The 18,431-nt window shown below is 41.8% G+C and overlaps 1 protein-coding gene across 5 annotated transcripts in view; it reads right to left on the minus strand.

The window, feature by feature from the left end:
- The window catches only part of nbas (NBAS subunit of NRZ tethering complex), a 233,695-nt gene that overhangs the window by 135,482 nt on the left and 79,782 nt on the right, over positions 1-18,431 (minus strand). For all 5 annotated transcript variants that reach the window (XM_047387102.1, XM_047387101.1, XM_047387103.1 and 2 more), the window contains exons 27-32: positions 14,380-14,442; positions 7,188-7,310; positions 6,994-7,096; positions 6,746-6,823; positions 6,466-6,620; positions 2,510-2,622 (exon numbers count right to left, since the gene is read on the minus strand). In XM_047387102.1, coding sequence (XP_047243058.1) covers positions 2,510-2,622; positions 6,466-6,620; positions 6,746-6,823; positions 6,994-7,096; positions 7,188-7,310; positions 14,380-14,442 — 635 coding nt within the window. The remainder of the gene's footprint in view (positions 1-2,509; positions 2,623-6,465; positions 6,621-6,745; positions 6,824-6,993; positions 7,097-7,187; positions 7,311-14,379; positions 14,443-18,431) is intronic.

The following is an 18,431-nucleotide window of genomic DNA, read 5'->3' on the forward strand; positions in this document are numbered from 1 at the left end:
CAGAGCTTGGGTCCTGAGCAGTAATAATTGACTCCAAAAAAATCACTACTCAGTATGTCAAATAAAATCAATGGGTTGAGTTTTTTCTTCATTGGAATTTGGTTGTGCTCTTTTTCCTAACAATGCATTTTACTAAGTTACATTAATCAGTTTTATAGTCTCTTCATGGTAGTGGGGGAAGTCTGTGCCTTCGATACAAGAGATCCCATATCAATTCCCGGTTGCGTCAGAAAGGGCATCTGGTGTAAAAACTCTGCCAAGTCTGAGAGCATATTCAACTGACTTGCTGTGGCGACCCCTGAATAAGGAAGCAGCCGAGAAGTCTCTACTTATATCAGTTTCTTCGGAAACGCTGCCCTGCTTTCAGTCTCTAAGTGGAGGTGTAGGTCTCAAAGACCGATGACGGGAGATGCAGTTAACAACTCAATGTAACAGTAGTTTTAGAGTCCTAGAAAAAGCTGGTACAACCTTTTTCCACATGTTAAGATTTTAAATATTTGATGCGTGTAAAAAAAAAGGTCAACATGTGGTCATGAAATGAAGTAAACAACCTCAGATATTAAATCATACATTATAGTCTGGTTTATTTATCAAAAACACCACTCAGTATTGAGTTAAAAACAGACAATAAAAGCAAACAGGTGTTGCTCTTGATTACATGATCATCAGAAAATGGGAGCACTTCTCTCAAAGTAGAGCCATTTGTCAGCTAACAGGCCTGAAGCCTTCAGCTGTGTGTTTACAGACTGCAAAAAAAGGAGCATCAGCAATGGTCCCACAAATGCACGTACTGAATTTCATCACTATGAGTCATTTTACTATCTGCAAATCTATTAGCCCCCCTTGAACATTTTGCCATGTAACAACCACAAGGTGCAATGCTTTTTATTGGGATTTTATGTGATAGAACAACACAATGTAGTGTAAAAAAATGAACATGGTTACAAAAAGAATCAGAAAAATGTAGTGTGCATTTGTATTCATCCCCTGAGCCAACACTCTGTAGAACGATCCCTACTGCAATTACAGATGCAAGTGTTTAGATTTACTTCTGAACTTTGGCTGGGCCATTTTAACACATTTATGGGACCTGAGGAAAGACATAAGAAGTGGTATTTGCAGTTTTCCACAAGTCGTGTAAAGGATGTAAAAAACATATTGAAGAAGATGTTCTGATCAGATGAGAGTTAAATTAAAACTTTTTGGCCAACATACAAAATGTATGCAAATTTGTCAAAAAAACAAACTGCACACGCTATCTCAACTACGAAACATTGTGGCGGCAGCATCATGGTGTGGGATGCTTCCCTTCAGTAGAGGAAGGGAAGCTCATCAGACTGGAAGGGAAGATCGATAGAGCTAAATACAGGACATCCCTGAGTTATTTTGAAAAAGAAGAATGGACAAAAATGTCAGTCTCTAGACATTTATCAACAGACTTGTAGCTGTAACTGCAGTGAAAGGTAAATTCTCAAAGCATTGACTTTGGGGGTCTCCAGGTGAGGGGGTCAATACTTTTTCAAGACAAAATAGTAAAACCATGTATCATTTCACACTATGCACTACCTTGGGATTGTTTCTCACATGAAATCCCAAAACAATAAATTAATGTTTGTGGTTTTAATGTCACTACATTTGAAAAACCTCTAGGGGTGACAATAATTCTACAAGTGACTGCTGATAACTCAAATAATGAACTGGGTAACAACTTCTGGAGACACTGCATCCCACTTCACAAATCCACACCATCCTGGCTCTGTGGTAACTTTAGTTCCTAACTCGTAAGCATATCAGCAAATTATAAAATTTGCCCCCCACCCTGTTCTGCCTCAACACCTTCCTGCAACAAAGGTGGCTCGGGGAGTTTTTTAAAGCCTGTATAGGAAAGGGTACATTAAATCAACCGTGAACTCCTCTGTATAGGACTCTGGACTCAAATGTGAGGCCACCAGCCTGATAAATGGTGTATTTGTTCATGCAACAGAACAGTGAACAAAATCTCTTCCAATAACTGGATGTAAAAACCCGCAAAAGTCATGTGTTGTCTTTAATCTGTTGTTTTACCCAAGTTAACAACCTGGTAAAGAAAAAAACTATTGTATTTTTTTGCTGTAAGCCTCGAACAGTGAATTTTAAAACTGACAATACATTATTCTCCTTCAGCTGTTTCACTTAATAGAAGGGAATTCCTGGAAACCATAGTTCCCACCAGAATGGGTGCAGGGATGAATACAGATTGATCAGGTTCACATCTGAAGCAGACATTTCAAAAACTGTGGGAGACAGCATGCACATACAGACATAAAAATTTGATCCTAATTAGGCCATCAAGCAGATGTTTGCTCAACACCTGATCCATCAATAACCATTTATTTCGATATAGAGACAAGAAGCAGTAACATATGGAAGCATGATGCATGGATGGACCGGTTTTATAATTTGTGTGGGCAAGAGGTAGGAGACAGCATTTTAGACAGAATATTTAAAGGAAAGGCACTTTGTGTATCACCTTGCAGTGGGAGAATGCAAACGCTGAAGTCAACCAGTTGAGTGAGAGCACTGATGAGGTCCAGTTCTGCCTGGATGGCTGGAGGACAGTCGGTGATCAGTTGGAGACATGCCCTAAGGAAGACAACTGCCAATTAATGGCAAAACATTTTCCTATAATAAATCAGATCATTGGAGTGACTTGAGTTTTCTCCTGCTGTTTGGACAGAGAATGTGGATAGAGTAATGTCACATTGTCCCTTCCCCACTTGTTGCTGTGCACTGGCAGCCAGCTGGATGGAAAAAACAATGAGAAATTTGGCTGTTTAGAAATCTTTTCACTTGCAAAACTACAGTCACACTTTTAGTTATTTCTATATTTTAGTTTTTATTGTAACATCATATTTTTAAGAGACTAGTCCAAGTTTTTTTTATTTTTATGAGCTTTTCATTGTATTTTTTAAGTAAATAAAACATGTTTTAAACATTAATTCTGTTCTAGTATCTACTCTATAGAGCCACCGTCGCTTGTTCTGTTTGGCTATCTCTGTATTTCGCTTTACTTTTTTATTTAACTGAATTTATTTATTTTTTCTTAAACCCAAAAAGTGAATTGTATTTCTCAGATAAAAACATGCAATACATTGGAAAATGGTGCACAATGAGGAGACCTGGGCTTTATGCAGCTGACTGGCCACTGGAGCAGATAGTCCCATTGTTTATGAGCTATTATCAGCTTGTTATACTCGTGTCTATAAAGATCAGAATGGAAAAAAGATGTAATATTCAGTGTAATAAGCTATTTAAAACTGTAAATGAGTTTCCTTGAAATTAATTCTATACAAAGTGTTCTGTGTTAAGATCTTAATAACAAAAAAGAAATGCTATAGACTCCCTTATTATGATGGTAATAATATATTATTACCTTAGTAGCAGCATAAAGGAATAATTACTGCTGTTCTGTTTAGATTTGTTTATATCTTGTCATACATTTTTTGCCTAAAAACTAAGAAACGATGGCATTTTTACTCAAGGTTATCACCACGAGGACCACACCTGTTTTCTATTCATTTAAAACTCACCAACTGATTACCATTAAGGGAACTAAATGGATTTTCCTTCTTCCAGTTAACACCAAAAATATTAAGCCTGAAGTTCTCAGAGCTCAGCAGCGTGAGCAGAAATGTGATGAGGCTTCTAAAATGGATTTATTTACAAAGTCTAGACTAATTTGACGGATTCACAACAGCGGAGGTCTCTCTTGGAATACAATTCCCACTCATTATCCTTAAGAGGATTATGCAGCATAGCACTTAGAATAGAAAACAGTGTGCCGAATGAGTGAGTGGAGAAAAATGCAAGTTTACTTTATGAATAAATAAACCACAAGGTCTGGGACATAAAAAAAAACAAGGCAAAGTGATAAATTTAAAGTTAATCCTCTAGGATTAGAATATATATCTTACATCTGCATACACTGAATGGAGAGGACTGGCTTGTCCTTGCTATAAATGTGTAGAATTTAATCCTATAAAGCATAATGAGATGAAAACAACCCCAAAATGACGCAGCTAAGTGTTCAGTAGACTGCACACTCCACAAACACTCCACACTGCTTCGCATGCTCTTTAAGCAAGGCAAGGATTTTCTGCCAGGAAGAAGTTTCTCCTGGCGAGGATGAGAGTGGAAAAAAGAGCTGCAGATGGGCAAATGAAAGACTCAAAAAGGACATGTTGATTATGTACTTAGGTTGTGAAGGATCTGGAAGTGTGTGCAGGAATGGCGATAGGAAAAGAGGGGGAAAAAAAAGTCTTAGAGGTTTGTTGCGCTTAAACTGTAATTTTCAAGTTATTTTGTGCAAAACCTCTGTAAAAAAAACAACCATAAATGTACAACTCCATTCAAACAGAATCACAGATTAACATCGGCGGCGCTGTCCTCGTTAACACTTTCCTCTGAGCTAACACTGAGAAAACTGAAATGATGCAAGCAGGCCATTTTGTACATTTTAATTAACTTTGCAATTAATTGCATTTCAACTGACCACTTCATGGCAACCTAGACTCCATGCAAAGTTTCATAAAAACTGAAGCAGTTAATTTTGTGAAAAACAAGATCTCTGTCAGTCTCAGAAGTTCCAAAATGTACTGCAGTAATCGACAAAAAGACAAAGGCCATTTATCTTCCAAGTAATACGCACAAGTTAATACGCTACTTTCTGCCTTTTATCCATACACAACACACACATGCACAGCAGGACATGCTCACACGATGGGAGTGTTACAATGGATGATGCTGTCCAAGTGTGTGGAGGGGGGCCTCCATATTAGTTACTATAAATGAATGACGACCCAATTACTGTCCCACTTCCCCACCAGGAACAGACGGTGAGATTAGACATCCACCGGCCCCCCTCTTAGATCTGAAACCACCAAGAGACACAAATACAAAACCTTCATGTAGTACACAGCAGAAGATAAAATGAAAGCAGACCCCAATGTAGTGGCTGGTCTTTTGCTTTGTTTTATTGGGTTTTTTTGAGGCGACAGAAGAGAAAAACATTGTTCATACGTCATTGTTTGGCATGAGAGCCAAAATGCCATGATTAAACATAGAATATAAAAATATTTTATTTATGTCAAAGAAAAAGAAAAATGGAAATAAAAACATTTTATAATTAGAATACTTTGCCCATAAATAGATAAATTTAAATATTAAATGAGTCAATATTGTAAAACTAAATATAGAAAAAAAAATCATCACAAAATTGAATCAAACTCTAAAGTTGTATGTTAAACCCAAAAGCAATTGTTTCCATTTGTAACTTTATTTTGTTGTGCTTTCAAAATTGACACGGATATTGTAAATGGCCTGCACCGCTTTACCGCTACACTACAATCTTCCACTCATTCACACACTGACAGTGGTAGACTACATGGTAGCCACAGAATCGGCCATGGAATCGGTACCACCGGGCCGTCTGACCGCCATTAGCAGGCAAGCCAGGTGAAGTGTCTTGCTCAAAAACACACATCAGGGGTTCGAGCCGGCAACCTACCAGTTACAGGTCACCTGAGTCGCACATTATTGTCAAGCAATGAACAAGGTGGGATATGTATCTAGTCCATTAATTCACTTTGTTTTTAAATTCTTACCTCTTTAATTATTTCATGGTTTCTGTGCTGCAGAGCTCTAGGACTGCACAACATTGAAAAATCATACAACAGAAACTTTATAGAGAAATATTGCAATGCCACTATTAAGTGCTTCCAGCCATCTGTGACTTTAAGCATCTTAGACACTGTTATTCGTTTTAGGTGTGGGCATCTACTGCAGAGACTTCATCGAACAGGCTGAATTTCTTATTGGCATGCAAAATTTGTATTCATGACACATGGAAGATATTAGACAAAGGTTATTTCATTCAGTCGTCTTTTACGATATTAATATTGTGCAAACTGATACTGTAGTGACGATACATGTGGAACATTGCGCAGACCTATAGCGTACAATTATTTAATTTAAACTGTCATTAACACACAGGGAATTCAATTTCAAGCATTATTATTTTAAATAGAGCAGAATTAGCTCCACCCCCTCACATTGACATAATGAGTATTTCTACTTAGTTATAGTACATTAACTATATGTTTGCTAAATAATCTATGTATTTGTTTTATATATTAATTAATGACACATTTAGGTAACCAAATAAAGATTTACTTAATTTAATAAATTTGGTCACTTTTGAACCTCCATGGTAACACAATAAATGGTATGAAAAGTAAGCTCACACTTCAGAATTTAAATGTTTGCTTTATTTAAATTGTTTTAATTATGTACGAACACTAATTACATCTGAACCCGCCTAATTTATGCCAAGCGTAAAGCCAAGTAAGAATTGGCAACAAGAGATGAGAATGATCTTTTTAAGAGCCCATTATGGATGGAAATACAGCTACTCATATTCTTCCTCACCTGGCCAGATCCATGCAGGGGTCTCTTATTGACGTAGAAGAGTTGAAGTACTCCCTGGCAGCAGCCAACACCAACTCCACGCTGCTTTCATAGGCCAACTTAACAGCATAACCTTTTCCCCGGAAAGACAAGCTGACAGGAACATCCTGGCTGACCTGGAAACATTTATACAAACGCAGAGAGATCAATAAGAATGGAAAAGTCATTATTAGCGGTTTAATGTTTGGAGAACCAACTGGGGGTACTAGGCCTATGTCAAGGAAAGTCTTGTTCAACATACCTTAGAGCAATGCATTAGCTGCCCTGCCAGCCGTACGTTTTCCACACGGCTTGAGCACAGCAGGGAATCAACAAAAACCTGGAAGAGCCAGGAAATGTAAGGATATTTGATGCAGAAATGATATGTACCTTTGTTGCATGAGTGATGTAGACTGGCAATGTTCAGTGTGTTAAACTATAAGCTTACGTTTTAGTACAAACTAATTTTTCCCAAATGTTTCTTTTTTTGGTGAATTTGCTTATTGATACCTGATGACACATCTCTGATTTTAAACAAGAGTATACGTTCTGCTGCATATCAAGGAGGTCTTGCAGGAGACCTCTCCACACCGTCTCACTCACTGGAGGGTTCCTGAATGCAACACACAGATATTCAGCATACTCAGAAACTTTTTTTTTGTCAGTTTCACAATTCATGAATGCATTTTATTCTGAGCTCATACTTGCGGCCGGTGTGACGGCACAGCTTGACCATAAGTTGATGGGCCTCCTCCTTCCTACTCTGGCTGTTCTTCACATATGAAATGGGCTTCTGGAGGCCATGCTTCTCCAGAACTTCCACCACACTGTCAAGGAAACAACCGAACAGCTTCAAGTTTACGAAAGCTGGAGGGATCAGTTTGCAGAGATAAATGCAAAAACTCTCAGGTATAGTTTTTTTAAGATAATGTCACAGAGTGCAGTGCCGAAGTAACAGACCACATCCTTAGTGAAAGCAGCATAAAGCTCTGGACCAAACAACTCCACACAGCGGGGACAGGTCAATGAAAAGCGACATCATTGTAGAAGGAAGGAACAAAGGACCAACTGTGACTCTTGGCTTCCCAGACTGAATTTATTTGCGTTGCTTTGAATAATCAGGAAGTGCAGAAGCATTCAGAGATTTACCAGGAATTTTAGCATAGGTTTCTAACCACAATCAGGATACAGTGGTGCTGAAAAAATAAATGAAACTAACACCTTTAGTTTCTCTTCTGCATTATATATTATTTTTATTCGGACGGACGGACGGATGGCTTTGTAGGAGCCCTAATGCAACACTGACTGACAGTAATGATGTTCCACTGTTATTTGTGGATGACACAATAAACTGATCTGTGATTTTTGTAATTCACAACCTACTAAACAAGTTTCACCACATTTCTGTTAGAAGTACTGTTTATTTGGAATCTACCTTATTTAGTCTAGTGAGTAAAAACAAGTCAAGGAGCTTTAGATGAGTTGGAATAACTTAAACAACACCACACAAACATTTTCCAACAAGTTTTACTTAATAAAAAAGCAGAAAAGATGAGAGGAAGTGTTTTGAGTCACCGTTGGCATTGCCAAAGTAAATAAAGAAGAAAGATAGTGAAATAAAACCAGCCCAATCCACAGGAGAAAGACATAAGACTGGTAGAATCTAAGCTGTTTATTATTTTGGCAGCACAGAGTCATTTATAAGACACAGTGGAGATGGAGAAAACAGTGCAAGTCAGAAGAACATGATAAAGTGCATGTCACTGAGACAGCACAGACTTGTAAGTGTGTGTTTGTGGGCAACACACACCTGCAGCTGTTTTATATGACCAAGGAAGAAGCTTGGCGCTGGTGACGGATTAGCGTGGCACCCCCTCCCGTCTCAACGGGGTTGTGCCGCTACAGATGTTCGATCTCCACCGTAGCTCATTAACATAGCAAACAGGTGCCTGGGAATGTGTGAGGGCTCTTGCCTGTAATGTATGTGTGCGAGTGAAAGACAGACAGCAAGGCCTGAAATTTACAACTCTGTGTGGGTGTACGCTCTTGAGTTTTCATGTGTCTGTGTATATGTGTCTGCATGCTTCCTGTGGACATCCTAATCTGCAATTAAGTGGCATTGGCAGCCAGTGAAACCAGCCTTTATTATGGTGGTCCTCTGAGAGTAAACACTTGGCATTTGCCGCTTGATTCATTTGTGGTGTATGAGTCACAACTTCAGCATGGCAAGCATATAAACACAGTCAGCAAGCTCCCTGAGGTCTGCTTGTTGATGCTTGCATATAAACAATGTAAAGGATAAACTGAGCCTTAATCAAAGCTTTCCCACATCTACTTCATTCCCTTCTTATTCATCGCCATATTTGTTAGGATTCCCTTCAGGTACCTGCCCTCTTCTTGTCTTCATCCTTATCCTCCATCTCTCACCTTCATCGCTGCTGTTTTTGGAAGCTTATCCATGGGAGACAAGTGCAGGAGAAAGAGGAAAACCTGCAAAAGAGCCAACGCTTGGGGCTGTTTTAGCCCGCTGGGAATGTCAATGATCCTTTGATACGGAGTGAGTGAGCTGAGTGTGTATCTGTGTCTCTTCTTCTTTTTGGTGTTTTCCCATCAAGTTAAAATGCAAAATTAATGATCAACGTTTCCCAAGCGATGCACCACTAATGAGAGAACAGAAAGGCTGCTTTTTAACACCTTAAAATGTTGTCAAGAGAATTTGAAATAGCAGCTGCAGCAGAGACGTCAGGATGAGGAGGCAGAGTAAATTCTCCTTTACTCAAAGAAAAATACCCAAAACACACAAAAAAAATAAGTCAAACTAATTTTAGTCACAAATATCAGAAAATGGACGTGGCGCTGATGGTGTAAGAGTGAAAGCGCGCGACCATATGCACAGGCTATAGTCCTCGAAGCGGCTGTCCCGGGTTCGAGTCCCGGACCTGCCGACATTTGCCGAGTGTCTCCTCCTCTCTCTACCCCTCTTTCCTGTCTGCCTACTGTCAAAGGAAAAATACAAAAATAAAGGCCACTAGTGCCGAAAACATATCAATAAAAAAATATCAGAAAATCATTTTAAACAGAACAAGTTAAAGAGAAAATATAATGGGCACGGCGCTGATGGTGTAGGGGTTAAGCGCGCGACCATATACGGAGGCTATAGTCCTCGAAGCAGCTGTCCCGGGTTCGAGTCCCGGACCCGGCGACATTTACCAAATGTCTCCCCCTCTCTCTACCCCTCTTTCCTGTCTGCCTACTGTCAAAAAATAAAGGCCACTAGTGCCGAAAAAATATCTTTAAAAGAGAAAATATAATAGTTTAGAGGCAGAAAATGTAAACATTTTGAATTTACTGTCATGATGTAGGGTTGTTTGGTTTTTGGTTTCGGGGTTTTTCCTTATGTTTTTCACTGTTCAAGTGTTGAATCATGTTTCTGTTTATTTTCCTGGTCATGCTTTTGTTTTGTCGTCTTGTTCATGTTTTGTCAAGTTTGGTTTTCGGATATGAATATGCTTTTGCTTCATGTTTTTCTAGTTTGTGTTCAAGAGTCTCTGTTTTGCTCCAGTCACGTTTTGTTCTGTTAATTAAGTTTATTCAGTTCACCTGCTTCAAGTTAATCTGTCTCCTTACTCCACCTGGTTTTCACGCCATATATTCACACCTGTTCTGTTAGTCTTCGCAGAAACATCTTTCACTCTCATGCTCATGTCTAGTTCTCTAACCAAGTCTTATTTTTTGATCATGCCATGCCTGTCTTGACTGCCCGTTTGTTTTGTTCCTGCCTCCTGCTGCTTTTCACTTACCATCACGCTGCCTACTCGTCTGCATTCTGAGGTCCAATTCCAAGTAAACCGTGACAGAACCGTGACAGAATGTTTCCGCCAAACATGGACCTCGCGGACAGTAGGCAGGAGAGCGCCAGGGATCGCTGGGTTAAGCAGCAGATGAAGGAGGCGATGAGACTCCTGCCGACTGATTGGGAGGTTCTGCCGTCTCCTCTGCTGCTGGAAGAGATGGAGCGTGAAGCGGCCCAGCGCCAGAGAGTTCGGGAGGGCTGTTCTGTCCCTCCGCCTCAGCTCCGACGTTCCCCACCTGCTTCCATACTGGCAACAGAGCCGTCATCTTCCTCCCGCCGCAAGAATCACCGTCATGCAGGGATTCCCAGCCGGTCGCCTGGCGAGGAGTTGGTTTCCCTGCCAGCGTAGTGAGGGCTGCAGCAAGTAAGCCCGCATCTTCGTCTGCCACAGCACAGTCTGCCAGGCTCGCTGCAGCAAGTGAGCCCACATCTTCGTCTGCCATAGCACTGTCTCCCAGGTTCGCTGCACCTCCGCCCGTGCCGTCTGCGCTCGCTCCAGCCCGGAGTTCTGGGGCAACACCTGCCGAGCTGGAGCAGCGCTTGAGGTTCACTGCAAGCCAAATAAAGTTCCTCAGGACGACTGGTCTCCTGTATTCCTCTCCTGAGCTGATGGAGAGGAAAAGGCAGATCGAGATAGAGTATGAAGCGGCAGTAAGGCTGTTTTACTGCCATCCTCCATCGCCCACGTCAAGTCTCCAGGGCGCTGCTGCAGAGCAGCCCACGTCAGGACTCCAGGGAGCTGCTGCTGCTGCAGAGCAGCCCACGTCAGGTCCGCAGCCTGACACACCACAGCCTGACTCCAGGCCGCCAGACACACCGCAGCCTGACTCCAGGCCGCCAGACACACCGCAGCCTGACTCCAGGCCAGACACACCGCAGCCTGACCCTAAGTCAGCCTCAACCCCCTCCACACGGCGCAGAAGACGTCGTAAGAGGGACGCCCCGGCTCAAGTCATCAGGGGACCCGGCGACGCCTCTGCTCACGCCACTAAGGGTTTCGGTGACGCCTCAGCCCCTGCTCACGCCACTGAGGGTCCGGTCGACACCTCAGCTCCTGCTCACGTCACTGAGGGTCCGGTCGACACCTCAGCTCCTGCTCACGTCACTGAGGGTCCGGTCGACACCTCAGCCCCTGCTCACGCCACTGAGGGTCCGGCCGACGCCTCAGCTCCTGCTCACGTCACTGAGGGTCCGGCCGACGCCTCAGCTCCTGCTCACGTCACGGAGGATCCCGTTGACGCCTCAGCTCCTGTTCCTAGTCTGCAGGAGTTTAAGGAACGTTTTGTCCTCGTTCTGGCTTTTGAACCCAGAGCTGAGGGTTCGCCAGGCTCTGCTTCAGCCTCTGAGGGTTCGCCAGGCTCTGCTTCAGCCTCTGAGGGTTCGCCAGGCTCTGCTTCAGCCTCTGAGGATTCGCCAGGCTCTGCTTCAGCCTCTGAGGGTTCGCCAGGCTCTGCTTCAGCCTCTGAGGGTTCGCCAGGCTCTGCTTCAGCCTCTGAGGGTTCGCCAGGCTCTGCTTCAGCCTCTGAGGATTCGCCAGGGTCTGCTTCACCCTCTGAGGGTTCGCCAGGCTCTGCTTCAGCCTCTGAGGATTCGCCAGGCTCTGCTTCAGCCTCTGAGGGTTCGCCAGGCTCTGCTTCAGCCTCTGAGGGTTCGCCAGGCTCTGCTTCAGCCTCTGAGGGTTCGCCAGGCTCTGCTTCAGCCTCTGAGGGTTCGCCAGGGTCTGCTTCACCCTCTGAGGGTTCGCCAGGCTCTGCTTCAGCCTCTGAGGGTTCGCCAGGCTCTGCTTCAGCCTCTGAGGGTTCGCCAGGCTCTGCTTCACCCTCTGAGGGTTCGCCAGGCTCTGCTTCAGCCTCTGAGGGTTCGCCAGGCTCTGCTTCACCCTCTGAGGGTTCGCCAGGCTCTGCTTCAGCCTCTGAGGGTTCGCCAGGCTCTGCTTCAGCCTCTGGAGTTCCACAGAGTGTCTTGGAAGTCCTCTACTCTGCTCAGTCGGCCTCCACGTCTTTGGTGCAGGCCTGGTCGCCCGCCTGAACTCTGTGCCTGCTCGGGACGACCTCCTGGTCGCCCGCCTGAACTCTGTTTTTGTTTTTGGCCCACCTACCAAGGCCCCCACCGCCCGCCCTGGTCGGGTTGTTTTCTTTTTGTTTGGACTGTTGTGGGCGTCTGGTATCCGCTCTTAAGGGGGGGGTCCTGTCATGATGTAGGGTTGTTTGGTTTTTGGTTTCGGGGTTTTTCCTTATGTTTTTCACTGTTCAAATTTTGAATCATGTTTCTGTTTATTTTCCTGGTCATGCTTTTGTTTTGTCGTCTTGTTCATGTTTTGTCAAGTTTGGTTTTCGGATCTGGTTTTGCTTTTGCTTCATGTTTTTCTAGTTTGTGTTCAAGAGTCTTTGTTTTGCTCCAGTCACGTTTTGTTCTGTTAATTAAGTTTATTCAGTTCACCTGCTTCAAGTTAATCTGTCTCCTTACTCCACCTGGTTTTCACGCCATATATTCACACCTGTTCTGTTAGTCTTTGCGGAAACATCTTTCATTCTCATGCTCATGTCTAGCTCTCATGTCTAGTTCTCTAACCAAGTCTTGTTTTTTTTTTATCATGCCATGCCTGTCTTGCCTGCCCGTTTGTTTTGTTCCTGCCTCCTGCTGAGTGAGTTTTTGTTATTAAACCTTTTGTTTTTCACTTACCATCACGCTGCCTGCTCGTCTGCATTCTGGGGTCCATTTCCAAGTAAACCGTGACAGAACCGTGACATTTACGAAACATTATTAAATCCTAATTAGTTGATAGTTAAATAAATCACGTAGAAGAGGCACATCTCTGTAAAACAGAATCCCCATTAACATAACACGGCCACGTGTCATCTGGAACCCCAGAGTGTGCCATTTTATTGTTAGAAAAAGAAAAATATAGTATTCACCATTAAACAAAAACATCCTTTATGTGAATACATTTTCCCAAAAGACCGTCTGTGCATTCAAACACATGAGATCTGTCAAACTAAATAGATGAAGAGGAGCAACTTTTCCTTGCCCACCAGAAACGGGTCTGTTCAAAACACTTTTATTAAAACAACCTAATATAACGAACGAATATGAAACTAAACCTGAAGGCTGAGGGACATCACACATTTTATGCTACATCGACGGCGGATTAAGTTACTTTGCAGCCAGACAACTATGTATGCAACAAGTGTTGTTTTGAGCATAATGTGTTTCAAGTTAAAATCAAAGTGCTGTTTTAAAATCTTTTATACTTTTTATTTGTCCTCCATCACTACAAAACATCTGCTGATGCCAAAGGATTAAATCAAATTCATAACCACTCTAAATGTTCCACCTGTGTGTTTATCCGCCATAATTAGCTGCAGCAGCGGCTAGTTTGAGTCTCAGAGTATGAGTGAAAGGAACAACAAACTATATCAGTTTGTTTTTTATTTTACTTTCCCTTCAATTAACACATGCTTAGTATTAGCTTGAAATTACTTTTGGGGCTAAACAACATGTTCTAAGAACTGTAAGCGAACTCAAGTGTGCCTGTGGTGTGAAAGACTATGTCCTCGAAATAACATTTTAATATCTACTTTACAGTAGTGAAGTAAGACCCTCGTGAGTAAAACCTGGACTGATTATCTGAAGATAATTTAGATTTTCAGCAGCTTTAATTCATTATCACTATGTTTTACCCAACAACATTGTTTAACTTTTTTTGTCACAGGTCAGGGTTATTCTTCACTGTTGAAAATTACAAATAGACCAGGTTTGCCACAGAGTGCTGTTTAGTTGCACTGTCAAGACAAACTGGCATATAATAACCAATAAATTGAGTTTAGTGTTCTGCATGTAACTTCTTCACTCATTGGAAACTTTTGGCTGCATTCTCAAGCTTGTGCTTGTGTTTTTACAACTGAAATGGAAAGGTTGCAAAAATGATGATGCTTGACCTTTAAGGTCTGGAAAATGATAATATTAAATTAATCAATTCATTGATCTGACAAAAATGGAAAGTGGACAAAAACAGTCAGAGGTGAGAGACAGAGCAAATGTACCTCAGATGCTTCTCAAGTTTGTCCACCTTGTCATGGAGTGATGCTGTGATGTCCGTTTCTGGTCTGCAATATAATAAAACAGGTCAAAAAAAGTGTTTTTAGTAAGCAAAGTAGAGCACAAAAATGAGCAGTAGCTTGAATAATTAAGAGGTACACTTTTTGTGTGTAACCTTCCATCGATTCCCAACTAAAAATACAAACCCCATGATGCTTTTGCTTCAGGGCAAAGCATTCTGGACCAGGTTGGCCTGTTCCCCTGCAGTGTACTGGCCAAGTTAAAATAAACCATGTGTAAATCTGTGTGTGTGTGTGTGTCTGCCTTCCCAACCCACTAACCACAAACAAAATCTTGACATTTGAACCCCTTTCTCTGCTTCCTCCTTTCCAGCTCTGACTTTTAGCCCCCCACGTCTAGCTCCTGCTCCTTTTAATGACTTTTCCCAGCTATTTTTCTCTCTGACTCACTAAATCTCTTGTTCATTCCTACATTTTATATAAGTGCAGAGGTAAATTACGTACTTCTTAGATGATTTAGACTTAGTTAAGTAGTGTCACAGATAGGAAAAAACTGAGTTGGAGCAGCGAAGGGTTGTTTTCTAACCTGATTCATTACAGTGCATCAGTCCATGTGGAGCAAACAGCTTTGGAGCTTAATAAGTCATAAAAATCCCTCCCAGGATAAATGTTAGGTTGAGGTTAATGCATATACAGTTCAGCCTCACTATTTTTCCTAATCTAAATACTGCAGAAAATAAAACATTCAAGGAAAGTGAAACATAAAAGTACTTGTTTATAAAGAATTTAAATGGTACTGTTAAAAAGACACTAAAAATCAAGTTGCAGGAGTAATAATATAGGAACACATTTCTGATCATTATTTATTCCACCACTGGTCAAATTCAGATGTACCTCAAGTAATAATAAAATTAGCATCTCAAAGTGTAAATGCTGCTGATGCCTAAAAAATACTTTTATCATCTAACTCTGCTTTACAACTTCTTCCTCTTTGTCACCAAGTGGTCTTCTGTACACCACTTGTCATCTTTCTAACTAGGTTAATATAAACAGAGAAAAACTAAAATAGATTCACATCTTTTTCGTAGAGATAGAAGTGATGGCTGGAAATACAGCAACCAATCTGAACTGTGCCAAGTGCAGTTCAGTGCCAGACATTTTGGCTGATTTTAGTGATTGGTGTTGCCAATAGGACTTTGCTATGTCTTAGGGTTTGTGTATTCAGGTGAGTTTGCACAGAAAATTGGCAGACGGATTCATATTTCGACTGATAATTGATAATGTGACCTAATCCTGGTTAGGTTTGAGCTCCCAGATTTCAGCCAGCCCTCTTGGACGGTGTTTTGGGAATGAATCACATGGTTTGTGGTCCAGGTTATCCATTTGAACTAGCTGGATTTGATTTAAAAAGGGCTAATTTTGGCTACCAGTGTCAACACCACTGTTATCATGTAATTTATCATTGCTGTCAATATTTAAAGTGACAGCGCAATAGATTATTTTAATATTTACAGCACTAGGTAAAATAATCCATATCTCCTGAACTGCGTCTCATGTTTCCATATTTTCACAAAAATGTATGTATTTTATTGAAATTATATGTGATCGACCAACACAAGGTAGTGCATTTTATGAATAGGAAGAGAAATTATAATTTGTTTTAAAAATGTTACAACAAAGAAACTACAGGGGTTGGACAATGAAACACCTGTCATTTTAGTGTGGGAGGTTTCATGGATAAATTGGACCAGCCTGGTAGCCATTCTTCATTGATTGCACATTGCACCAGTAAGAGCAGAGTGTGAAGGTTCAATTAGCAGGGTAAGAGCACAGTTTTGTTCAAAATATTGAAATGCACACAACATTATGGGTGACATACCAGAGTTCAAAAGAGGACAAATTGTTGGTGCACGTCTTGCTGGCGCATCTGTGACCAAGACAGCAAGTCTTTGTGATGTATCTACAGCCACGGTATCCAGGGTAATGTCAGCATACCACCAAGAAGGACGAACCACATCCAACAGGATTAACTGTGGACGCAAGAGACGCTGTCTGAAAGGGATGTTCGGGTGCTAACCCGGATTGTATCCAAAAAACATAAAACCACGGCTGTCCAAATCACGGTAGAATTAAATGTGCACCTCAACTCTCCTGTTTCCAACAGAACTGTCCGTTGGGAGCTCCACAGGGTCAATATACAGGGCCGGGCTGCTATAGCCAAACCTTTGGTCACTCATGCCAATGCCAAACGTCGGTTTCAATGGTGCAAGGAACGCAAATCTTGGGCTGTGGACAATGTGAAACATGTATTGTTCTCTGATGAGTCCACCTTTACTGTTTTCCCCACATCCAGGAGAGTTACGGTGTGGAGAAGCCCCAAAGAAGCATACCACCCAGACTGTTGCATGCCCAGAGTGAAGCATGGGGGTGGATCAGTGATGGTTTGGGCTGCCATATCATGGCATTCCCTTGGCCCAATACTTGTGCTAGATGGGCGCGTCACTGCCAAGGACTACCAAACCATTCTTGAGGACCATGTGCTTCCAATGGTTCAAACATTGTATCCTGAAGGCGGTGCCGTGTATCAGGATGACAATGCACCAATACACACAGCAAGACTGGTGAAAGATTGGTTTGATGAACATGAAAGTGAAGTTGAACATCTCCCATGGCCTGCACAGTCACCAGATCTAAATATTATTGAGCCACTTTGGGGTGTTTTGGAGGAGCGAGTCAGGAAAAGTTTTCCTCCACCAGTATCACGTAGTGACCTGGCCACTATCCTGCAAGAAGAATGGCTTAAAATCCCTCTGACCACTGTGCAGGACTTGTATATATCATTCCCAAGACGAATTGACGCTCTATTGGCCACAAAAGGAGGCACTACACCATGCTAATAAATTATTGTGGTCTAAAACCAGGTGTTTCAGTTTCATTGTCCAACCCCTGTATGTATGGTGTGTATTTGTATTCAGCCCCCTTGAGCCAAAACTTTGAAGAACCACCAGAGTGGTTCTGAGTTAGTTTTTGTTGGTCTATCTTATAAAATCCTAATAAAACATTTTCAAGTGAGACTGTATTAGATCGATTGAAGACATTTGTCACAATGACTTCTAGTTAGAGCAAAATAATTCATCTGTAGGCCAAAGTGGACGTTTGTTGCACATCTCACAAAACTCTAAAGCATTTCCTGAAATATTGCGCCCATGAAAGTCTGTAATACTAAAACACATTGCCTCTGGCCACAGCTGTTACTTCACATAAAAATGAACGGCATGTGTAGCAAATTTAGCCAGTTTATCATAATATTAAACATTGGTTGAACGGGATTCTTGCTCCAAACCAGTTCTATTGCATCTTATTACAGTGCAGCTATTCCCCGAGGTGAGTGTGTAATAGCAAAGCACACAATCAGTATGGAGCGCCACAGTGCAGCTAAAATGAGAGATAAAAAGAGCAAAATGCAAAACAGTTGAAAGTTGAGATTACCTGCATGCAGCCACCTGATTACTGTCACAATGGTAATATCTTTCCACAATTAGGCTTGATTTTATGAACAATTTCATTTGATTTCAGCTATTCTAGAAGAGTCCACTGTATCAGTGGTTTTCTCGATTTTTTCTCTTTTAAGAAAACTCAGTCTGGTTTAAATGTGCAGCAAACCTACACAGTCTCATGGGAACCTCACAGGGCAGGCCCTCATGTCATATGAAATAAAATGTGCAACTGAAGAGGCATACAGAGAGAAAGACTGAGCAATAGGAAAGGGTAGGAAATAATATTCGGACTGTAGCATGGCTGACTGATGGCTCTTTGGAGTGCTAGTTAGACGTATAAGCGGGACGGAGCAGGAAAATATAGGCTCAAAGGGAGGGGAAACAGAAACAGAGGTGGTACTTGGGTTTATTTATAGGTCCAGGGAGAGATGGTAGGTGCGAATGAAAAGAAAGATGGTGTGGGAATTAAGATTATTGTATTTTTGTGGACAAGGCAGTGATTGACTTCTTCAACATCCTGAAAGCTCGATTTACAGAATT

Source organism: Girardinichthys multiradiatus, chromosome 15 (assembly GCF_021462225.1).
Source record: "Girardinichthys multiradiatus isolate DD_20200921_A chromosome 15, DD_fGirMul_XY1, whole genome shotgun sequence".
NCBI classification, from domain to species: domain Eukaryota; kingdom Metazoa; phylum Chordata; class Actinopteri; order Cyprinodontiformes; family Goodeidae; genus Girardinichthys; species Girardinichthys multiradiatus.